Source organism: Hippoglossus hippoglossus, chromosome 18 (genome assembly GCF_009819705.1).
Source record: "Hippoglossus hippoglossus isolate fHipHip1 chromosome 18, fHipHip1.pri, whole genome shotgun sequence".
Taxonomy (NCBI): domain Eukaryota; kingdom Metazoa; phylum Chordata; class Actinopteri; order Pleuronectiformes; family Pleuronectidae; genus Hippoglossus; species Hippoglossus hippoglossus.
Genome location: NC_047168.1, coordinates 3388917 through 3413956, shown reverse-complemented (window position 1 = coordinate 3413956; position 25040 = coordinate 3388917). Strand labels below are relative to the sequence as shown.

At 40.1% G+C, this 25040-nt stretch overlaps 2 protein-coding genes and 1 long non-coding RNA gene across 6 annotated transcripts; all 3 read left to right on the top strand.

The window, feature by feature from the left end:
- Positions 1 to 1006: 1006 nt before the first annotated feature.
- On the top strand, positions 1007 to 3776 carry LOC117751806. Its single transcript, XR_004611922.1, has 3 exons — positions 1007 to 1017; positions 1173 to 1177; positions 3666 to 3776. It is a non-coding gene; the product is annotated as an uncharacterized LOC117751806 (long non-coding RNA).
- Positions 3777 to 5883: 2107 nt separating this feature from the next.
- Positions 5884 to 13714, top strand: LOC117751805 (tyrosine-protein phosphatase non-receptor type substrate 1). Of its 3 annotated transcripts, XM_034568729.1 has the most exons (7): positions 5884 to 6435; positions 6843 to 6946; positions 9118 to 9122; positions 10801 to 11027; positions 11348 to 11473; positions 12754 to 12854; positions 13377 to 13714. In XM_034568729.1, the coding sequence occupies exons 1-7, from the start codon at positions 6378 to 6380 to the stop codon at positions 13440 to 13442; spliced, it is 687 nt and encodes a 228-aa protein (XP_034424620.1). In that variant the 5' UTR covers positions 5884 to 6377; the 3' UTR covers positions 13443 to 13714. The 3 variants fall into 3 exon arrangements, with proteins under 3 accessions (XP_034424620.1, XP_034424621.1, XP_034424619.1); XM_034568730.1 differs by lacking the exons at positions 5884 to 6435; positions 6843 to 6946; positions 9118 to 9122 and adding an exon at positions 10172 to 10285 and having other exon boundaries at positions 10692 to 11027; positions 11348 to 11467; XM_034568728.1 differs by lacking the exons at positions 5884 to 6435; positions 6843 to 6946; positions 9118 to 9122 and adding an exon at positions 10172 to 10285 and having other exon boundaries at positions 10692 to 11027.
- Positions 13715 to 16014: 2300 nt separating this feature from the next.
- Positions 16015 to 19186, top strand: LOC117752026 (protein S100-P-like). Of its 2 annotated transcripts, XM_034569134.1 has the most exons (3): positions 16015 to 16226; positions 16610 to 16787; positions 19106 to 19186. In XM_034569134.1, the coding sequence occupies exons 1-2, from the start codon at positions 16089 to 16091 to the stop codon at positions 16748 to 16750; spliced, it is 279 nt and encodes a 92-aa protein (XP_034425025.1). In that variant the 5' UTR covers positions 16015 to 16088; the 3' UTR covers positions 16751 to 16787; positions 19106 to 19186. The 2 variants fall into 2 exon arrangements, with proteins under 2 accessions (XP_034425025.1, XP_034425024.1); XM_034569133.1 differs by lacking the exon at positions 19106 to 19186 and having other exon boundaries at positions 16016 to 16226; positions 16610 to 16860.
- The last annotated feature ends 5854 nt before the right edge of the window (positions 19187 to 25040 follow it).

The window sequence follows — 25040 nt, the reverse complement described above, 5'->3', positions numbered from 1 at the left end:
TCATTTGATGTATCAGATGTAAAGGGAGTGGAAGCCAGAGAGCGAGAGAGGCAGACAAACAGAGACATACTGACCAGGTTAATAGATCTCACAGTGTATCTCGCAAGGCAGGGACTAGCATTCCGAGGTGATAATGAGAGTAACTCAAGTAACAACCGTGGTAACTTTCTGGAACTCGTGAATCTATTTTCCCGCTATGACAGTGTGCTGAAGATGCATACAGAAAATATTGGAAGAGTGAAAGTCACCAAGAAAAGGCCCCAGGTGTCACTGCTGTCAAACAGAAGCCAAAATGACCTGATCACAGCACTGGGTACTTACATCAGGAGGGAGATCCAAAGAGAAATCCAAGAAGCTGAAATGTACTCTATGTACTCTACATGTGTATACATACATGTGTATACATACAGACTGTATGTATATATATATACATGTGTGAATGTATGTAAGTACATTTATAGGTATGTATATACGTGTATATGTATATGTGTGTATGTTTATATACACATGTCTTTATGTATATGTTTGTCTGTATGTATATATACAAGTGTGAATGTATGTACGTACATATATATGTATGTATATTCATCTGCATATGTATATTTGTGTGTCTATATGTAAATGTCTGTAACGCACATATTTTATATATTTCATATTTTATTTTATATATTTTGTAAATCTTATAAGCTTATATTTCTAATCTTGCATGGAGTTATTGGAACATGCACAACTTCCCCCTCGGATCAATAAAGTATTTCTGATTCTGATATATAAATGTATGAATACATATATGTATGTACAGTATATACATGTGTATATGTATACGTGTATACATGTATGTTTACATGTGTCTGTAAATATTTGTATATATGTACGTATACATAGCTTTGTGCTTTATTTTTGTGTAACTTTATCCTCGTTTTATCCTCCTGTGTTATTGACTGATTATATTTCTCTTCTTACAGTTGCTGTTTTTTAATTTCCTTCTTTTCTTAATGTTAATCACTCTGTGGCTTTGTTAAGACAAATGCTTTCTAGATAAAGTGTCTTCTCCTTTTTCTTGTTGTTCTTATTCTTCTACATCAGTCATTCCCAAAGTGTGGGCCGCGGCCCCCTGGTGGGCCGTGAAGCCACTGCAGGTGGGCCGTGAGAGGTCATCAGAAAATAAATAGATAAAGTTTCAGATTTGTAAGTAAGCGTTGATTACCACCAAACATTTATGATTGATTTAAAAAAAAGTAATCATCACAGGTAATGAAACAAAGACAAGAGATTTAAATTCCACGTTGTTCTTATTTTATCTGACCTATATAGCAGGTGTCGTTGTTTTTGCTGACCGTCACATTAACACTTGAACGCATCATTAGCGGGTGAATCACAGGTGAGGGAGAACTTTGTTGTCTGCTGGGTCGAGCAAGATGGAGCCGAGGAAAGCTGCTGATGACGAAGGGGAATCAGGAAGTCCAACTGAACCATTCAAAACTAAAAAGAGGACTCAAGTGAGGACCTGTCGCTGGCCCAGAGGACAACCCCCAAGCCTGTGTGTGTGCTGTGCGCTGAGATGCGAGCTAACAACACCCTGGGGCCATGTAAAGTGCGCCGCCGCCATTTAGAAACTAAACATGGACAATATTTATCCAAGCCTCGAGCATCTTTTAAAAATACGCTGAGAGAGCCTTAAGTATATTTGGTTGCGCCTCAAATGTGTTTTTCTTCTCCCGGATATTCTTGTTGTGCTCTGTTATACAAACAGTAAGAATATATTTTTAACAATACACTATTTGCACTTCATGTTTTTTTACATTGGTTGCTTTGCAAATTGTTACGCTTAAATGTGGATGTTATTGGATTTGCACTGCATATGCCTGCGTTCATATACAATTATTTTTGCTATCAAATTAATAATATGTATGATTCTAGTCCTGTGTGTGGATCATGCAGTTGTGATCAAAGGTGTGGGTGGGCCGCACACATTTTTCAGTTTTCAAATTGGCCCGCGGCATTCTTAAGTTTGGGAATGGCTGTTCTACATGATGTATTGGGCCCAAACCATGTGTAGTAAATTAAATCGTTTATCAGCTGCATCACACACACGACCGTACCAGGAGGAGCCTGGTGAAAACTCACCAGGCACTGAGGAATTCATTGAGTTTGCACAGGAACAGGTTCCAGTGAACAATACTTTAGCACTTATTCTTGACAGCCCCTCCCTAACCGGCTCACTTATGTCAGGAATCCAACACACATGAAGTTGTGTGGTCTTTTCTATAGAGACCCCTGATATCATTGATTAAATCTTACAGAAGACAGCTATTTGAATATTGACACAGATTTCCATCACATTAGCCACTGGTCTGCCACTATCTCCTATTTCTCCTGTGCTGTATCTTGACACAGAAGAAGTAGGACCCACTCTGAGGACATGAATGCTGGACTTTTGTGCCGATTTTCAAATTTGCTAATATTGTAAATAGCTCAATCCACCTAATGCACTTTTCAAAGCGTTTCCATAGGAGTTGGCTGCTCTCCCTGGTTACCTTGGCCAGCTGGTGCGTATAGGTCCATCACGTCGAAGAACCTTTCTATGTCAACTTTCAACGAACCATTCATGTAGTCTTAAAATCCTAAAATGATTTGCTGTACTATTACTAAGTCTGTGATGTGGAGAAAGAAGAAAACATTAAGTTCTGGTACAGGTTGTTTCCAGGAAGGAAGTAGGGTGCAGCCAGGAGAGTGTGTGTGTCACAGTGAGTTGTTTTGCATTTCCTCTTCCTGGTTTACCGCAACACCTGCTCCCACACCCCTGCTGAAGGCTCACCATCCCATGCTATTTAGTATGTGTGTATACTCAACACAATGACGTGGCAGTGGATGTTGCCAAGAGAAAACACACGTCAAAATTCTCTGGGGTCTCATTTATCAAACATTGTGTAGGATTCATACTAAAAGTGTACCTACGCCAAAGGAAATTCCGATTTATAAAACCGTGCGCACGCACGCCTGAACGCAATGTTCGCTTTATAAATCACAGTCCACCTGAAAACGTTCGTACGTGGATCTGCCTCCAAATCCGCCCTCCACACGCCCACTTTCAACCATAAATGGTCAATGCAAAGCACGTCATGAATATTAAATTATCCTGCTGACCAATGGGTTGCCACCGTGAGTCCTGACGGAGTCGCGGCATCAAGCGATGAGAAGAGGAAGCGATACTTTCTGAAACTGACATGGAGGTGTTTGTTAGTGAGGTGGAGGTGAAGAGCGACTTTATGGGACAGCAGTGATGTCACTAATAAAGAAAATACACTGATACTCTGCTGCTGCTGTGGATAACACAGTGTGTGAGAGGGAAGACGATAGAAAGAACCGAGCCTGAAATAAAAAAAGATCTAATTCAAAGGTGGAGGCAAAAAAAAACACACTGAGAATTTGAGGGGAACTTGTTGTATCTCATGTTCGTATTTTAATCATCCAAAACTGCAGGATTATTAAATTCAGAGACAGCTGTGATGTCCTCAATCTATAGAATTTAACAGAATTATTATTATATGCTCGTGTTTGTACTGGGATGGTTCGGTTCCGTCGGTCGATCTGTGTGATGCTGGACTCAGTTCAGCACAAAGATCACAGATCACAGATCAATAGAATCTATATCAGCTGATCAGAATATGGGTGTCCTGCGCCCTCTGCTGGTAGAATGTGAGAACTGAACTGTCAGGCATCACTGTGCGATGTGCACATTCGATGATGTATCTCACCACATGAGTGCGCTACTGTCCGCCATGTGAATCCAATAAACCTTATTTGTATTGTGCCATGTCCCAACACACATTATCTCAAGGTATTTTTCAATATTATAGAAAAACCCAATAGTTCTCGCAATTAAAAATCTCTACTTACTAAGAAACCCATTTTGAGATTCCACATTTCACTCGTTTTTCACCTCGACATTTTCTTTTCTTTATGCATTTTTAATTGTTCTGGCTTTTGTACATAACCAATATGTAAAATAGTTTTATTAAAAAAAAACTCCTGTGCTACTGTTAAACTGTGCGAGATGACGAGAAGATGTAGAGATTGTTATTAAGGAGCATTTATATGGCTGTGATTATGGTATTGGTAACAGAAACAAGTGGTCATAGCAAGTGGTTGTAGGTGCTGTCAGTGATTGTGTTTACATGGACACTAATATTCCGACTATTGAACATATTCTGAATAAGACATTATTTGGATTATGGTGTTTAATCTAACACCAGTTGCTAATAGAAGATTCCTGTTTACATAGTCTGATTGTGGCATCAAGCAGGTGGTAACTGTCGCACATTATACATGTCTACATATTATTGGAATACTTCACTTAATTCCATTATTGCTTATGACCTTATGAAAGTGAAAGTAATCAGGAAATGCTGTTGCCATGGCAGTGTCTTATTCAGAATTTTATCCTTATCGGGTAAATATTGCAATATTGGTATCCACCTAAACAAAGTCAGTGCTTCACAAACTCAGTGACTCAAAGAGCCACTGACTCCTTTGTGTTGTAATTTCTGTGTGTGGTGAGACGACGCTACTTGATGAAAACTTAAATCAAAGGGACACAGCGGGATTTTCAACCTGTAAGAAGAAAACCTTGCCTTTGTGCTCCATCTTGTTTTCCTTTTCAATATAACCACATGAAGGGCACAACACTGAAATATCATGATGGAGAGTAAATACTAAATTGTCTGGTTCCCAAATCAAAAGCTTTTATTTATTAACTGAAGGAAGTGTTGCCCAAAACTTCACCTACAGCACAAAACAAATACTGAGTGAGAAAGTTAGAGGGGATGCTTCTCTCATACTGTATTTCCAGCTGGCAGAATGAAGACGGCACTGACGCGTTCCACCAGAGTCGGATCATTTAATATTTTTCCCCAGATGTCACTTTGCTGCAAATAAATCATGGATAAATTGCTTGTATTAGACCTATATTGTTCTGTGTAAACCCACCAAATACCCAGATATATTCGCACTCAGTGAAGAGTGAATGTTATTTATGAATCCCAGTCCCACATCTTGGAAATAAGAGTTGTCTCGGAGAATTTAATGAAATAAGCTTCAACATGCGAGATGCTCTGTGGAAAACATATATTCTCACAGAGGAAAGCCAACATGTGAAAGTCAACTTAAAGCAGCTGTTCTCTGACTTTGAAAAGGGCACAGGGGGGAAGCAGATGTAACATTTATGCTGTGCTATGGCTCACTGAAGAGAAATGGAAGTGAACAACTGTGATGATCATTCGCAACACCTGAACTCAGCCTGCATCAACTTTCCTCTGTGCAAAGGTCTCGTCTCAGTCGTGCTGGAGTCTAGCAAACCTTTATTCAGCCCTGGAAAACAAGGAAGGCCATCCAAACAACGAGATGATTAAAGCAGCCCACACCAACGTGTCTCTGGCTGTGGAAAAAACTGTGCTACTACACCCCCTGGTGCATTATGAGGGCATTACTGTACATTGCTGTTAGAATTGTGAGGAAAAAAGGGGCAAGTGACAAAGGAAGACAGACAAGTTGTTCAAAGCAAAGTAATGAACCCAAAAAAGATACAGACAATGTTAGGGTTAGTTATTTTGATGTTCATCCCAACTAGTGGCCAGTAAATGATTAATGCAGCTTTCAACTCAGTCTATCAAATAAGACTTACCAGTGTCTTACTTCATTGGGTTATTGGCAGCTTATCCCCCCCTTCCAAAAAATTAACGAATTAAATGCATTTCTTTAAAAGGGAAAACTCAAAATGACTAGAATCATTACTTCCGCCAAGTCCCAACAGTCCCCCTAACCAAATCCAGATTTTTACTTGGTTCCGTACCAAATTACGCACACTCATAAATGTTAGTCCCCTAAACATGCCTGATTTTATTTTTTCACCAGGATCCATTAATTATTCTCAGAGAAATCAAGGAAAGTGTTGAAAAATTGCCCAATCTTACAATGTGAAAGAAAGTGAAAAAGAATTCCTGGATCTGACAATGATCAGTGGTGGATTGTGGGTAACTTGGCTATGAAAACAGGAGGATAACCTATGAAACTATGAACCCAAACAAAACCAGGTTGGTTCCCAGCCTATCAGGAGGGACAGACGACGATCTATTCAGTGTTTCAGTTTCTGTGTAAGAGGGAAATAAAACTTGAAACTCTGTCACGAGAACAGAGAAAAAACGATCTGAGCTGCACGACCTTATAGTTTCCTGTGTGTGTGGTGTAAGTGTTACTTATTTTGTGAGGGCCTAAATGATGTTAGTTCATGTTATGTCTTCTGAGTGGGTGAAGTGGGAGGGACTTAGAGAAGCCAGAAAAAGATGAGTGGCAGTAATCAGTGGTGAATCAGTGAAAAGATGAAGCTTCTTCTGAGCAGTCTGCTGCTGGGCTCTCTCTGTGCCATCTCATCTCGCAGTAAGTAGAAACACGACTTATTTACTAATAACAGACAATAGTAATAATAATAATAATACCACATCTGTTTCTGGTGAGATTTTGTGCAAGAATTCTCAGAGCCAAGTCACCAAATCTCCTCATTACATCAATTATTGGTGTCAGAGGATGAATCTTGTAACCCTGCGTTGGTCCAAGAGCCAATGAATTTATGTAAATGTAGAAATCCTGTTCCCCAAAAGTTCATGCTAATATCTTTTGGAATATTTTATGATTTTGATCAATTTGTTTCTGCTGTTCCAGTTTGTAAAAAGCGATAAATGAGTGTAAACAGTCCATTTCAGAATGTTGTGAGGTCTGAAAATAGATCTATTTTCACGAAATGATGCAGTGTACACGGCCTTATTCACCACTGTGTCTCTTTATAGGTGCTTCATCTACAGACATCTATGTGACCCAGACCCCTGATGTTTCTGTCACGGAGGGCGACGCTCTAAACATCACCTGCTGCTTCACCTCGAAGTCTGAAAGAGCGAGGATCAACTGGTGGAAACATCTGACAGAGAATGGGAATCACTCCAGCGTCATTAATAAATGGTCTCAGATGAATCATTCCTGTTCAACTTTGACCTTTTCAAATATCACAAGAGAGGATTCAGGGAAATACATCTGCAACGTGACGGTGGAGTTACCGTTATATTCCATGAAGGAAGGAAATGGTACCGTCATCACAGTTAAGCCCAGAGGGAACAGTGAACACAGCAACACACATTTGGCGGTAGGTGATAAAATACCACTGGCCTGACATGCACTCAGAGGTCATCTCATATATTGGTTTGTCAAGGGATGGAAGGAATGGTGCTGATGCAAAAAAACATCATTAAGAATGAATTTACGGTATTATATAATTATCATTTTAAACCCTGGAATCAGTCAAACTATAATCAAACCCAGATGCTTGTTAAAATTGACATTAACACGAAAGCTCTATGTTAATATAAACAGGCAAGACAAAATGACACAGTGGTTTTGTGGTAAAAAAGCAAGAAGCATCATGCTTGAGGTGTCGCTCAAGGGACGTCACTGCTGTCTGTTATTCAGCTGGTCTAAACTCAAACAAAATGGTGACCATTGTACACATCACACTGTTAAGCATCAATTAATATTGAATATGGATAAAACAGGAACTTCACTCTTTATTATGTAACTATATTAATTACTTCAAAGTAATCTACATTTTTTTATATTTTGATTACTTTTCTAACAAATGAGTGGGGGGAAAAGTTCTGAAAGTTCTGAAAGCAAATTTAGGGAGGTAGTATCGCCGTTACATTCACTTGCCTGTAGATGCTTCATTGCGATGTCGACAGTATTGTGACGACTGGTCAACAACTCCCCCACCGTGCAGTGAGGCTAGAGGCCTTTTTTAATTTCAGAAGGAGAACACAGCATTTCTAAAACTGTGAAAGGTGTTGGTGTCTGATAGTATGACCACTCTCCTTGGCCCAGGCGGCGGGTCGCAGGAACAGCGGACTCAGGTTGTTTAGAGCAATGTCTGTCGGTTTGATTGGCAGATAAGAGGCAGTGGAAACTGAAGGAGGACAACGAATCAAATCCGAATTTGGGCAAATACTGTCAAATGAATGGAGCCTGGCATATTTAGGGGAATAATATCTATGAGTATGTGAAATTTGGTGCAGGTCCAAATAAAAATCCGGATTTTGTGAAATAAATGTGGTTTCATGCGGACACTGTTGGGCTTTGGCGGAAGTCTGCACTCTGAGGACCTGTCTAGTATACAATGACATTTATTTAGCAATTTAATGACATACTTACCATCACTGTTTACACATTTTATATATTGTATCAAATGTTCCTCTGTAATAAATAAGCCACTGAATTGAGAAGTGCCACACCAGAGCTCAGGGCCATTATGACCACTACCTTCATTACGTCACATGCAAATGGGACACCAGGCTGTGACAGAAGCACTTCAACACACTGGTCTATGTGGGAGATCAAACCATTTTTTGATTTTCTTTTTTTAATTTACAATATTTCTGGTCCTGTTGTGTCTGCACCATCCAGACATCCTCATGTTACTCTGATTGCCTCCACTGTTTCTGCATGATCCCCCGTCGCTCAGATTGTTGAATAATAATTGAATTGAATCTTTCTTAATTCAACTATGCAGATGACACACAAGTCCATAACAGTGTGATCAGGTGACTACAGTCGCTTACATGGGCTAAATAGGTGCATCAAACCAATCAGTGACTGGGTGTGCTAGAATTTGTTTTACAACTAAACACGGAAAAAGGGAAGTCATTGCTTCTGGCCCCAAAGAAGAAAGACTAAAACTCAGTGTTCACTTTAAAAACACAGCAAGCAAAGGAAACAAGATCCAGGGAAAAAAAGGTTCTACAGCAGTGTTATCACAGGTGTTTAAAGCTGTCTCTCTCTCAGATGGTGCCTGGGGGGAAGGGTTGATTTACACCCTGAGGTGCCTTCCCATCATTCTCCTTATCACAACCTCCTTCTGCGTCTACCGATGGAAGGTTAAAGCTCAACAACAAGTACCAGGTGATATATAACTTACCTCAAGTGTGATGATACTGTAAATGTTGCATTATATGGAGAGTTATTGATCAGTGCATTCATGTTTCAGCTACCCCTGGGAATCGGGACGTAGATGAAAAGTAGATGAAGTTAGATGAGGCTGCAAACTGTTGTTAACTGTAATTCCTCGTCTTCTCCCTGGACTACTGTCACAACAAAAGGAACAAATCTCTCGCTCATTTCATTAAAAATTCACCAGCAACACTTGTTGAGAACTTCTGCAAACTTCTGCAAAACATATAAATAAAAAATGATGCCCTGTATCTTGCATTTTATTTGTGTGTGTTCACTGAGTGGGACACTATGCAAGGTCTATTGAAGGCCTTGTCACACTATAATGCTCAACAGTGTGGTTTCTGATGTAAAAATCCCATTCATTTTCTGAATAGAGATGTTGATTATCAGCCATAATATTGTAACCATCAAATATGGACTTACCACAAGCTACCTGATCGTTAAATTATGTGAATTGCTCCTGTAGAAGCTACAAGTCTGTATATCATCCGCTGCTTTAAAGAAAATTGTGTTTTACTTGCAATGTCAAGGAGAAATACTACACTACCCACAATCCTTAGGTGTAGTAGTTAACCCTAACCCTTGCTGTCACAATGGAAATGTTTATGCTATGTACACACACACACAAGTTACATACTATGATATATTGCATCACTACATTAACAACCAGGTCAAATTAAAGAAGTCCACTAGAATTCATTGTGATCATTTGCAATGGTTTATGGGATGTGTAGTTTCCTTTTGTTCAGCTCAGCCTTTGTTGTCTGTGAGAACCCCAGCTCCAAAACATGGAGTCAGATTCAATGCATCACCTGACATGTTGATATACACGTCCATGCAAAGACAATCTTGCCATCATCCTGATGATTGATCAATACTAAAACAATACAAAGTCATGAATTTTTCTCCTAAACATATATATTTAGTCTGTTACCGATTTCATTGTTTCAGTTTCTGTGTAAGAGGGAAATAAAACTTGAAACTCTGTCAGGAGAACAGAGAAAAAACTATCTGAGTGGCACGACCTTATAGTTTCCTGTGTGTGTGGTGTGTTACTTATTTTGTGAGGGCCTAAATGATGTTAGTTCATGTTATGTCTTCTGAGGGGGTGAAGTGGGAGGGACTTAGAGAAGCCAGAAAAAGATGAGTGGCAGTAATCAGTGGTGAATCAGTGAAAAGATGAAGCTTCTTCTGAGCAGTCTGCTGCTGGGCTCTCTCTGTGCCATCTCATCTCGCAGTAAGTAGAAACACGACTTATTTACTAATAACATACAATAGTAATAATAATGATAATACCACATCTGTTTCTGGTGAGATTTTGTGCAAGAATTCTCAGAACCAAGTCACCAAATCTCCTCATTACATCAATTATTGGTGTCAGAGGATGAATCTTGTAATCCTGCGTTGGTCCAAGAGCCAATGAATTTATGTAAATGTAGAAATCCTGTTCCCCAAAAGTTCATGCTAATATCTTTTGGAATAATTTATGATTTTGATCAATTTGTTTCTGCTGTTCCAGTTTGTAAAAGCGATAAATGAGTGTAAACAGTCCATTTCAGAATGTTGTGAGGTCTGAAAATAGATTTATTTTCCAGAAATGATGCAGTGTACACGGCCTTATTCACCACTGTGTCTCTTTATAGGTGCTTCATCTACAGACATCTATGTGACCCAGACCCCTGATGTTTCTGTCACGGAGGGCGACGCTCTAAACATCACCTGCTGCTTCACCTCGAAGTCTGAAAGAGCGAGGATCAACTGGCGGAAACATCTGACAGAGAATGGGAATCAGTCCAGCGTCATTAATAAATGGCCTCAAGGATCCCAGATGAATCATTCCTGTTCAACTTTGACCTTTTCAAATATCACAAGAGAGGATTCAGGGAAATACATCTGTAACGTGACGGTGGAGATACCGTTATATTCCATGAAGGAAGGAAATGGTACCGTCATCACAGTTAAGCCCAGAGGAAGCGCAGGTGGGTGACAAAACACCACGGCTCGATAATGTTGAATTAAGGGTTTAAAGAATACCTGGTTTGCAAATGGATAAAACTAGTAATAATAATGTGTGTTCAAAAATTGGCATCTGGCCTTTTCTGTAAATAAAGGCTTTATATCGCCTTTAAAACGGCAGATCAGTCAAATCTAGCTTGTTTCAAGAATAGTAAGTGCTGAGTGCAAGGTTTTTAACAAATGTGCTTTTCCTCATCTTAAAGTGCAACCTATATAGTCTCCATTCTAAATTACCATAATCATATCTTATGTAATTATCATTGTAATTTCTTCCCCCCACCAGAAAATAAAGATGTCCCTCCGGCTCGTTCTGATGAAGTCCCCATAATAATTGCCGCTGCTGTTGTGGGTCTGTTGCTCCTCATCGCGCTCGGCTGTTACTGCACTCTGCGAATCAGACATGGTACAAGTACAAATTTTGTCTTATTGTTGTATTACATTATAAACCCAAGTGACACATTGTCCTGTAGATCAAATAGGCAGATCAGTCAAATTAGACACACACTTTTTTCTCCCACGTACTTAATTGTGCAGATAGCTTAAGCTTAGTCTGTGAATTATCCATAATGATATTGCTTTTGATTTTGAAACATAATTGATGTAATTCATTTAACGCATTTATGTCAGTGCCCCAATCTAAAATCCCTTCCCTTGTATTGGATGTATTGGGCCAAATAAAACCAGAGAATATCAGTAGCGTTGCACATGAGTAAATATATTTCCGTTAAAATCGTGCATTAGCAGATTACAGTCACGAGATTATAGCTTCAGTTTCTCAAAAATGTTGCGCAAATGAGCTGGCAGTCACACTCCCTGGCCACTTCACTTGGTAAAACTGTACAAATTGTGCTTATTCAATTAAATGTTTATATTTGAGGCTGGTTTTAATGGTGGAGTTGTAACTGGGGCGGGCAAAAATGTAACACCTCCGAAAAATACTTAAACGGCGCACACAACTCCAATCTCAATCATAAACATATTAATAACTCTTCGATATTGTCAATCAAAAGTGACCCTGGTTATTTTTATAAAGGAATAATTTATACTGGCTGTGAACAGAGGCCGCATCACGGGTTGGGTTTTACTTGTGCTGTACACCCAGGAAGCGCGACCTGAAGCAGACACAGTGCAACATTTTCGTTTTTTATTTAGAGTCAAGCTTCTGATCACCTAATGGTCACTGTTTTGGTCTCTACCTCTTTGGAAAATGTCTGGCTCTTCAGCAGCTCTTTGAATGCTATCCGCCTCCTGCTGTAGTTACCACCGAGTTGGTTTGAGCCAATCCATCTAACCACCAGTTACAGAAGATGTGGTGGAAAATAGTCCACTACTCACTGTTGTTTGAGTAAAAGAAGTCATTGCACTCTTTTCTATCACATTTTTTGTTTCACTGTCCATACGCTTCATTTGTGAAAGGCCGATTTTAGAGCATCTTTATTTAGCCGGGGGCACTAGATTTAAAACAAGATTGGACTGGGGATCATTTTAGTGAAAATGTGCAGGACTCAGAATTCAACCACTGACTACTGAAAATGAGAAAATTGCTTGTTGCAACAGGATTAGCTTCTGTGCCGCAACTGTATATTTGTTGTATTTTTGGGCAACAGTCCTGCTAATTATTTGTGTGTGCATGTGTGTGTGTGTGTGTTTGTGTGCATATGTTATGTGTGTGTGGCTCCACGGGTTCAGCACAAGCAGTCAGGGTGATCTACGAGGTTCCCCACATTGACTCCGAAGAGGCAGATATGGATAAACACAGCACTAGCTCCTCCAGAGGCTCTTCTCAGTGGGTGAGTCAAAGGGCAGCATGTCAGCGGCTAACACACACACACACACACACACACACACACACACACACACACACACACACACACACACACACACACACACACAAGATTTCAATACTTATTGACAAGAAATTGAATTATTATATGTTTACACATGCTTTGTAGCTGGCCAGACCATTTCCCCTATAAATCTGGCATCTTTTAATTAGACAACATTATATTATAAGGTTGGAGCAATATAAAGAAATCCAGTAAGTTTGAAATATAATGTCCATGTTAAACCTCTTCAGCTGCTCAAAAAGCGTCAACCTCCAGTGTTGAGACATTTTTACGAAATATAACTGACATCCTGTCTCTGACTAAATGTGCCTGTGGGTCACGCCTACTCGGTTTTATGTTTGCACATTATAAGGTCTATTGACCTTTGAGCACCACAAACCCATGAGCCTTTTTAATAGCCTTATCTGACATTTGTGTTTATACTATGATACTAACCTTGAGTTTATATCTTTCTGGCTCTTTCAGTGTCAGGTACCAGTGTATGAATCCTTTGATTACTTTGAACGGGTGAAAAACAAAGAAAGTGGATGAGGATCTACTCAGCTCATTTCTTCGTCTTCCAGTATTTTCTGTATTTACTTTTCTTCATGTGAATAATGTACAATAATTGACTTATGTCTACATTGATTGTGTAAAAGATTTTTAAATGTTTCTATAAACTGCCTCTTATTCAAGTATTTTCTGTATTTACTTTTTCTTCATGTGAATAATGTAAAAGAATTTACTCAGATCCATATGGATTATGTAAAAGCTTATATATTTGCAAATATTTTACTATTTTTCTATAAACTGCCTTTTATTCATCTTTGTGGATTACATTCTTTTCAGTCATGACATGGTGTGTGTGTGTGTGTTCATTTACAGACAGTTTTACTTGTATCACACTGAAAGGGTTTGACGGGATCACACTGTGGTCCACATCAGTGAGTGGTATTGAGGCAGAAGCAGAGATGCAGGTCCCACGGTGACTTGTGTTTACGATGGGGACACTGAGAGGAAACTGTGGTGTTGAGGGGTTGTTGCGTAATAGGTCAGTGACAGGAAGTGGAAACCATGCCTGTGACGGTCGAAGTAGCATTGTGCGTACATTCACCACACAAGGCCCTCCAAGTGGATACAGAACATCTATAAAGATACATACAGGCTCTTACTGTAAATGACCATGCTTTCCAGTCATTATCTTAACATCATTCATATCACAATACACGGGCTCATACATTTCTGTCCCAAGACCATGTTAGTAAAACACATTTAGAAAATTTACACAAAGAATAGAAGAGCTGACTTTTTCCCATTTTGTCTTCATCCTCTACCATTATGTTATCATGTTATAATGTTGAACACGATGTCAACATTTGTTCATTAATGAAATCAAAGTTTGAGGTTAACACTTCATATCGAAAGAGCAACTGGGTCAAAAGATGTGAAGCTGTAGCTGCTTGAAGACAAGAAATTAAGCCAATTGGTGACAAGTACTTCAAACCCTCTATCTAACACAGAATGATCAAATGTTTGTGCTTAAAATTAAACATTTTCACTGACTGTGTCGCTTTGCTTTGTGCCTCTTGTCCACTTACAAATATATTGACTATTTTTATTTCTCCCTTAAGGTTTGCATTAAGAACGCTAAGCACTGTTTGTGTTCGCATTACAAATGCACAATGTCAAACATTTTCAACATTGCATCTTTGTTCTTTCATGGTTTGTATGCTAAAGTGTTAGCATGTACACCAGATGGCACTAAAACCCACAACGCATGATTTCTGTGTTACATTTCTACATAATTGCTCTGCGGCTGTGATAAAGTCAGTGAGCTGATAAATACTGGCCTCATTGGCAGCTACTTCTCAAACAGAGCTGCCAACCCAATGAGTCAGCCTGCTTCGGATTGAAAGAATGTGAAAGGCAACAGAAAGACACTCCTTCACATGCACGTTAAAGTGTTCCACCCTTCACGTGTATGTACCCACTTGCAGATCCTGCAAGAGCTTTGAACAAACAACCACCTTTCTTTTGTTTGCAGAAAGCAGCGCCGTACAAACACACTCACCACACCAGTGGGATATAGAAGTAGGCTACTGTATTTACTGCACTTGTGTCTTTAACATTTCATTCAAGCTGATGACATGGAGTCCAATTTGTTAAACGCATACAGCTGTAATACACAGAAAATTACATAAACATACATGTACATAAAGTGTGTATCATATGAATACTGTGACGTCCCTGTTTCGATAGATAACACAAACACACCCACACACACCCACGAACGCACGCACGCACGCACACACACACACACACACACACACACACACACACACACACACACACACACACACACACACACACATAGCTCTTACCCGATTGTCTTCCATTGATTTTAGGTATACGTACTCTGACCTTAACCATAGGTACTACTTGCATAACCCATACCCCAACCTAAAACTAAAACTAAACCTAACCTTAACCTAACCCTAACCTTAAACCTTACCTAAACCTAACCTTATCCCAGCTTTAACCCAACCTTCACCTAACTTTAACCTTACCATAGCCCACCCTTAACCTAGTCTTAACTTAACCTGAACCTAAACCTGACATTAACCTAACCTTAGCCTACATTAACATAACCTTAAAACATGTGTTCACTTTAAAATGTAATGATTTATGTTATGGGCACTTGCTTTGTGTCCCCATAAGGAAGAACAGTATACTCACAGCTTGTACTTGAACTTTTATAAGCCCTGTCATGTTTCCTCTCGTCGTTCATGTCAACCCTTACACAGCAACACAGTAAACACTTTTTACCTTTCACAGTCAAATAATTGGTACTAACCTCAATGCAAAATTGTAATCAGAATCTGATTTCCCTGTGTCTGGTTCAATGAAAAGACCTCCCTTTCGATCAATAGACGGCTGACTGAAGCTGTGTATGGTTTGGGAGGTAATGTGTACATTGGGTGTTGCAGAATTGAGATTGTGCTAACATAGGTTGAGCCACTACCTTTAACAAACACTTAAACTGGTATTCCATGACCTTTGAAAGCTTTATCAGTGATCATGCAAATATTTTTCAAAGGGTATATAAATAGTGTCCTCTCGGGTCTTCCACTCCTCTACTACTCTGCAATTCTCCGATTTTCCTTTTTACTGCGTTTACTGCCCTCTCAAGCAGCAACCATGACCCAGCTCGAGACAGCAATGGCCAGCCTGATGAAGACCTTTGATACATATGCTGCGGGGGAAGGAAAAAAAGACACCCTATCCAAAGATGAGACCAAGACTTTACTGCAAAAGGAGCTTCCTGCCTTGCTCAAGGTATCGTTCAACCCTGGGGAGGGGCGGGTGGAGCACTGAGACCTGTTTAATGAGCCTCAGGCACATGAAGGATAATCATCCACTAAACTTACTTCATTCTGCATTATATTAGGTTCTTGCTAAATTACAAGAGAGACCAACAATACTGGAAATGTATTGACTGTTGATTGTGGTATTAAAAAAATGATGATTCTACATATTTGGCACATCATAAAACCCATTCAACTGTTTTAAGTAATGGTAAGAAAGGGTTTTAATTTCAGGGTTTAGTGTCCTTCACCGTTTGGTATAGAATTTGCCTGTCAAAATAAAATGAGGTATTTATTAATATCTACTATGGTAATAATATCCAGCAAAACTGATGATTTTGTTGGTGTGTGCAGGCAGCGAAGAACCAAGATGAGGTGGACAGGCTCCTGAAGGGCCTGGATTTTAATGGTGACTCCGAGGTCGACTTCACCGAGTTTGTGGTGCTTGTAGCTGCCCTGACCTGCGCCTACCACGACCGTGCCTGCAAGAAGTGAGCAGGTTGTCCGCACCCTTGGGTGGAGCCAAACGGAGGCATAATCGGCTTTAAAATCCTTGTAGTAACTTTTTTTTGGAGAAGCTGAATAAAGTTATTTATCTACCTTTACCTGGTTGTGTGATTAGTGTGAAATCCGGAGCAGTAAGAGGGTGTGGTAAGACGTGGCAAGAATATGAACAGGAGCCAAAATACAGATGGTGCCTTGTGAGATTTAAGACATTTCTACATTATACGCTCTATTGTACATGGACATTTTGAAACACCCTCTTGGGAAGATGCAACTATCACTCTCCCAAAATGTCCTAACTCTGTAAGGTCTAGGTACAAGTACACACGCACAAACACACTCACACACTCACACTCACACATGCATGTGTATACTCATGCTCGGCTTCTGACATAATCCCAAAAATGGGGCGTGGACTGGCCGCTCCCTATATTTCAAACCGTTTATTTTCACAAGCTAAGACAGGTTCTCTTGTAGGGCGTTGCTAACCATTCCAAAGTCTGGACTGAAAACCAAAGGAGACAGTGCCTTTGTCGTGATCTTTATTATTATTTATTATCTTTATTATTATGAATATTAGTATTAGTTATGAGTTTCATCTTGTTTGTTGTAAAGCACTTTGTTACTAGTATTGAAAAGTGCTACAGAAATAAAGTTATTATTATTTGTGTATATGTCACATATGTCTTTGTGTATATAAATGTACATATATTTATTATATACATGTGAAATGAAATGCTATGGAACCAAAAATATGGAAATTTATGTACGCATGTATGCATTGTGGAAGATGCGAGATCGTAAAGGATAGGAAATGATTTTATCGTGTTGCAGCAGCTGGTCAAAAAAGCCACATGAAGAACATTCACCGCATTTCCTGTCTAACTAGAAAAGCGGAACGTGCATGTGAAACTATTAGTGCTAGACGTACCTCTCTCTAAATACAGCATGTTTGCAAAAAGCAGCTTGCAAAGATAGTGGTCATCACACTGGGAGGTTTGTTTATCAGAAGTTGTTAAAAGTTAGTGCAAAAAACTACAACCAAAATGGAGATCTCAGTAGAGCGCATACCTGCAACAAGGCCCAACAATCCCCTTAAATTCAATTGTGCCACACCAAATTGCACACAATCAGTCCACTTGCAAAACTGTAAAAATGTCCCCAAAAAACGCCGGGCTTCATATGATGCTTCTCTCTTATTATGTTTGAAGTTTGTTTGAGTTATTACCTCTGCCGAGGAGGGTTGGGGTATGGTACAAGGAGCAACCCCTTTTTAGACCAGATTTGATTGAGGAGGTGAATGCAGAAAATTATTTTTTTACACAGTACATTCACAAAGCTTGGGGGTTTCACGATGTTTCCTCCCCTGCAGCGTAGAGTTGACGCCAGCACACAGTTTATACCTTGCACAGTTAAATTACCTCAAATGAGCCAAATCCCAGTATCAAATACCCCTGGGCCCTGTGGTTTGTCGAATGATATGCGTACACATTGGGTGTTGTAGAATTGAAGATGGGTTAACATAGTTGTACCTTTAGTCATACTCTTAAGCTGCACAACCCTTTGAAAGCATGCTGTATCACCGGTCCCAAACCGGTTTATCAAAGGATATATAAAGAGCCTCTCAGCTCTTGCACTCCTCACACATAGACCACTCTATTGACGGCTGCTTTTCTTCGATTTTGTTCACCACCTCGCAATGGCAAACATCACCAAGTTCCAGGAAGCCACGTTCATCCTGTTGGCAACCTTTAGAAAATATGCAGGGGGTCTGGGAGATGAAGATAAAAACACCTTAACCAAAGCTGAGTTCAAGACTATGCTGGATGCGGAGCTGCCTATTTGTGGCAAGGTACTGTACAATCCACTAAACTTGCTTCATTCTGCATTATGTGAGGTTTGTGTTAAATTGACAGTTGATTTGTGGTGTAAAGGGCATCAGGTAGGAATGTTAAACAAAATCACGATTCAGTATATTTGACGCTTCATAAAGCCCATTTACCTGTTTTAACTAATGGCAAGACGAGGCTTTAATTTCAGGGTTCAACGACCACCTTTTTATGTCCTTCATGCTTCTTCATGCGTCTTTCAGTTACCTTAATTTGGCTGTGAAAACAAGTAGAGAGAAGAGAAGGTAAAAAAAACGTTAAAGAAAATGTTCTTAACAACAATGATGGTGTTGTGTTGGCATGTACAGGGGGAAGAAGGAAAAAAAATGTGCGAGAAAATGATGGAGGATCTGGATGCGAATAAAGACCAGAGGATCGACTTCCAGGAATATATGAGCCTTGTAGCTATTCTCACCATGACCATGCACAGTATGATCAACAAATGAGCAGGTCGACCGCAACGGCAGCATACAATCCCTGTAGTAACAGGTTTTGGAGATTTTTCTAACTGCTGAATAAAGAAATGTTTCTACCTGAACAGGTTTGTCATGTGTTTCATGATCAGTGTGAAATCAGAAAGAACATGTGGTTGGACATGGCAAGAATATGAACGGGATACATATGGTTCTTCCTGAAATGAATGAATCTCTCTCTCTGTGCAATGTGTGTGCTCTGTCCTGGACAGGCCTGCTCTCTCTCTCTCTCTCTCTCTCTCTCTCTCTCTCTCTCTCTCTCTCTCTCTCTCTCTCTCTCCAGGCTTTATATATGCATTATATTATGCATATGTAGTGGTTCAAAATTTGAGGTGACAGTTAAATGCCAATGAGGTATACCACATATATCCAGAAGCAAGTGATATTGCATTTTGTACATTATTTTAAATTTTCCACAGTTCCTAATGAATTCTGAATATATATACAGTATATATATACAACAATGAGCGGGTTAAACTCATCAAATGGAATCTAATTAATGAGGGTTTGGTGAAATTATAGAAGGGAACACAACAAAAGATATCTGTATATATTAGACAAAATTAAATTAAAGAAGTTCTCTTTATATCATGCTCAGAGCAAAGATCAGGCAACACGCTGCTTCTTAATCCACCTCTGAGATTCTCAGTGAGTCTCGGGGGTCAGGCCATCGCTCCATCAGCCCACCAGGAAGCACTGGCCAAGAAACACACTGTATCTCTCGTCCAAGCAGTAGCAGTAGTTCACAAGGCCTATGCTGCCCCCTAGTGGCAGATAAACTCTCCTTTTCGTTTTTTTCTGACTGGCACTAGTCAAGCACAATGCACAGCAGGGATTCATCACAATCACTATGAAATAAGCACTGCTGCCATATGCATGATTTCCCAGTTGCATGTGCCTGCAGCTGATCTGACAGCGCAGAGTCTGAGGCCTAACAGTGCCGATTGTGAAACGTGGCGGGCCTGTAATCGGCTTGCAAGGTCATTGAGCTCAGACTCTCCTCTCGCCACTTCCGCTCTCGCTCCCTTGCTTTCTCTCTGCATTACAGAGGCTTACGGGGATTAGGTGTCCAGAGTGGAGGAGGATGTGGCTCTGGAGTCAGGAGATACAGGTGGGAAGGTGGTGCACTGGTGTGTGCTCTGCTTCTTTTTTCCGTTGTGTTTTTTCCTTTATCTGCATCCTAGTGCACTCCTAAAGTTTTAGTAGGAGCAAGTAAAATGCAAAAAGCACAAACGCATAGCATTTTTACGCCTTACAATGTATTTCACATGATACATTGTTACCACTTTGCACTACGCATTGTATTCTCCGAGGCCGGTCATGGGATGGTCGAAAGCTCCAGGGATGATCCTCACACATGGCGGCAAAGTGGGTCCATACTCAGGCCTTTACAAATCCTTCATTACTCATAAGAATTACATTATTAATTGTTCTTAATTTATTTTCTATCTTTTATAGAGGTATTTCATATGAGAGGCTGGTGAAAAATCCTCAGTGTGTATCTTTCTCTTGCATGTCACATCACACTGCAGAGCATCTCTACCAAATACCATTAATAATGTGGTAACAGTTAGAGATCACTCCTTTTTACTAATGAGTTTCTGTCATTTACTTAGACTGTAGGTGTTTAACAGATGCCGGCCTTAGCAATGGCTTGTACCATCTAAAGCCATAATTACTGACCCTCTGTGCAAATCCAGGAGGAAATTTAAAGTTTTTGAAATGAAGTAACTCGTTTTTCTAGATCCAAAGATTCAGAAAACCCAAGCAACTCGTCGGCTCCGTCGACGAGTTGAAAGGGAGTCTTTGTGTAGTTGGGTGAGTTCATGATAAAATTGTTTTTACATCAACATCCATATTAATACTTTCTAATTTTGGAACAATGTTTTTTTCCCATAGGCTTCAATCTAAAGCCATGCGTCCATGAAGGGTGTTTGTGGTGTTGTGCACACACACACGCACGCACGCACGCACACACACACACACACACGCGCGCGCACGCACGCACGCACACACACACACACACACACACACACACACACACACACACACACACACACACGCGGCTCAGCTCTGTCCATGTGAGGTAGAACGTTTATGAATACCTCATTCTGTCTTAAAGCCACACATCTCTGGTCATATGAGCTGCCAGGGTGTCCAGCTCATCTCGTGGCCTGACTTCTCAGCCGGGAGAATCAAGATAAACACACTGCTGATCTTTGTCTCCACACTTTAACCGAGCGCGTTTTTCTTGCCCTTGTAGCCGCCACTGGGTTTTACTGAGGAGCTGTGATACAGCTGCGAACACTCAAAGGCTGCCTGATTCATGACTGCTTGACTAATGGGCTGTTTGAATATTGATTAGATAGATAGATAGATAGATAGACAGATGTACTTGTGTAAATTATTGTGTTACAGCAGCATGTCAAGGGCATTGCACATAGAGCGAAGAACAAGAGACTTCATGCAAGAGATGACAAACTATGAACAAGAAACAAGCGTGCACAATTGCAGTGGTTGTTTGCAAAGGGAAGGATAGGAATATGAATACAATAAAATATGAACATAAGATTTGCAATAAAATATGTTATAACAGGGGTGATCAGAGAGATTATGTCACGTTTCAATGTGGAATGCTGTGCCAAATGCACAGAATAGCATTAAATAACATTAAAGCTGCTCTAATCAATATTTTTGTATGAATAATGTATGAAATAATTATTTTGTTAATAAGAAAGTGTTTGCTAACACGTTCTCTGCCAGTTTTATAATGTCAAAATACTTCATTAATTGTGTTTACACTTTGTTTGCACTGCCCCCAAGTGGCTAAAAGATACACATCAGTAAATGCAGCTTTAACTGTGCATACACATGAACCCTGCTTCGAATACTTATTGATTTTCCTTTTGTTGACGATTTCCTCTATATGTTAAACATTTTTATGTATTTCTTTCATTAAAATAAACGGTGGAGAAAATACTATTTACAGTTTTTAACCATGTTGCTATTATGTTATGCTGTTATGAACAGAATTAAGAAGTATTGTTGTGACCCAGGTTTATAAGTCATACACACTCATGATACAATATATTGCCCGACAGCTGTGACGTGTCAGAAGCCTGAGACTGTATGATTACCAAGGACTGGAATAACTTCTGTGTTTTTACATTGCAAAAGAGGATTTGACCACAAGATAATCATTTGCCAAACAAAAGCTCTGTTAAGGGGCATTTTATTCCTCTTCACCTTGAAACCTGTCTTCCAAGAATGACCTGTTGACTGGAGGTTTGCGTTCCAGCTAACAAACAGTTGCCAGGGCTTAAAGAACACAGCACAGAGTTCCTCCCATGCCATGCATTCCTCTCAACTTAGTGTCACCGAGGCCATTTCTGTCAAACTGGATGGTGGTATCCGCCTGCTTTGAAGACTAAAGTCCTGTCTCTCATGATTGCGGATTTATGAGCCCGGCTGTGCGACACTGTCTCCACCACCACATGCCATTGTCAACAATATCTTTGATTTGCTGATAAGATTTGCTGCATCGTCATTATCAACATGACCGAAAGGCTCTAAACTGTAAGGGGGGGGGACAAAGCAGCCCTCAGTCATACCAGACAACAGTGTCAGCACTGTCACCTTTGACCTACACACACACTCTCAATGTCAATGTCAATTTTATTTATATAGCACATTGAAAAACAACTTGGTTGACCTAAGTGCTTTACAGGAGTAATGGTACAACAAAAGGACAGTAAAAAGGTAATACATTATAGTGCAAGTAATACAAATAAAATACAATTATTAATGTAAAATAAAATAAATAAATAAAATAAAATAAAAGATATATGATAAGATAAATAAAATCAGCTGCGATGAAACGTACTCAACTCGAGCAGAAAGCCTGGGAGAACAGGTGTGTTTTTAGTAGCCATTTAAAGTTTGTTAAAGACGGGGCAGATCTGATGTGAAGTGGTGGGTTGTTCCACAGGTTTGGGGCGGCTACTGCGAGGGCGCGATCACCTCTGGTTACGAGCCTTGTCTGAGGTTTATCAAGGAGCAGTTGAGTGGCTGATCTCAGTTCCCTAACTGGAGTGTGCATAAAGAGAAGTTCCGATAAGTAAGACGGTGCCAGTCCGTTAAGAGATTTAAAAGTTAAAAGTAAGATTTTAAAAACGATCCTGTGACAAACAGGAAGCCAGTGTAGGAGGCGCAATATGGGTGTGATATGGTCTCTCTTTTTTGTCCTAGTCAGCAGGCGAGCAGCAGCATTTTGGACTAGCTGCAGGCGTTTAATGGAGGATTTGTCTAAGCCTACATACAGGGAATTACAATAATCCAGATGCATGGATAATTCTCTCTAGGTCTTTTTGTGGGAGGTTGGCCTTTACCTTTGCTATTTGTCGCAGTTGAAAAAAAGCAGGCTTATGGTGCAAGGGGCTGCTTGTGTGAGAACTTGTAGCGCATTTGTTACCTTCACCAAGGAGGTTATGTTTTCACCTCTGTCCGTTTGTTTGTTGGTTGATTGCTGAACAATTTCCTGAGGCAGGTGAAAAGGGAATTGCAGAAGTCTAAAGCTGCTTTCAGACATGCGCTGGACTCCGGAGATGCATCCAGATGGGTTGTTTGTGAACGCAAATGTCCGAGTGAGAGTCCTAAGTGCTCTGGCCTCCGAAGGAGCTGATGTGGGAAAACAGCAGGAGATCCTCCGCAGGATTCACAGTGAGCTAGTGGGGGTGTTGATGACATTTCTATTAAATGCGACAGGTGCAAAAAAAACAAAAAACAAAAAGAACATAAGTATCTCCAGATGAATAAGAGGCGCCATACACACAGACAACACAGACCTCAAGAGAGTTTTTGGTGACAAGGGCCGACGCTGGTGTGAATGTGCTGTAAACAAAACCACATGATCTCGATAGTGGAATTAAACGTTGCGTGCCTCTCACTTTAGCACTCCAGAGATTTCTGAATTGTTGTGAATGGTTCTGAGCGGAGAATCCCTTGCTGCGTTGTTCATGTGTGAAGGGCCAATTGCGGAGAAAGTCCAGACCCAATTCTGCAGACTCCGAATCCTCCGGAGGTCATGTCTGAGAACGGCTTGAGATAACATAATCTACCTGCAGTTGCTTATTTTATCCTCATCACTCCTGATTGAATATTTTGTAACATGAATGTAATTCTAATGTTTACTTTAAATCTCGTTTAACACCGACAACATCTCCTCCGTTTCAGTCCCTCATCCATTAGTTCCTACTAAAGACAGAAATATGCAAAAACAGGTTACATATTATCGTAGTTTCATTTTTTATGAAGGTGCAGTCATTTCCTACAACAGCTTGGCACTGTTTTAAAAGATAAGAAATTAGTCATGTGTTGGGGAATATTTCCAGTGGTGAACCAAACTGACAATGTTGTGTTGTCTAGTTTTTAAAATTACAAAGTTTGTGACACGGCTGATCATAGAATTTAAGGAGGTTCTCACAAAATTGTCGTTGTTTTGGGAATATAAGCGATGCAGCAGTGATGTGACTCGACTGTCCCATTTCGAAAGGCTCTGGGAAATGCAGCTGGCAAAAGCTTCTTTCCATCCCAGCGAAATGAAGGCACTAATTGGTGGATTGTTCTGGGACAAAACTATCCCAGGATTCAATGTGCTGTGGTGATGAACTGTATTAGGCTAAGTATTATGTAGTGGACTTTAGGGGGGGCTTTCAAACTTTCTCATCATGTCCGCCTGCAGCTCTGAGAAAAAGTGGATTGAAAACCTGTTGAAGCGAGTTGCCTTTCATCATCTGCAGACAACAGGCAGGTTAACAGAGGTCACTGAGGCCCTGCTATTTGCATTGAGAGCACACTCACGCCTGCTCTGTGCTGATAACAGGCCCTCTGTGGGTAAACTGTGGCTCCATGATGTAATCC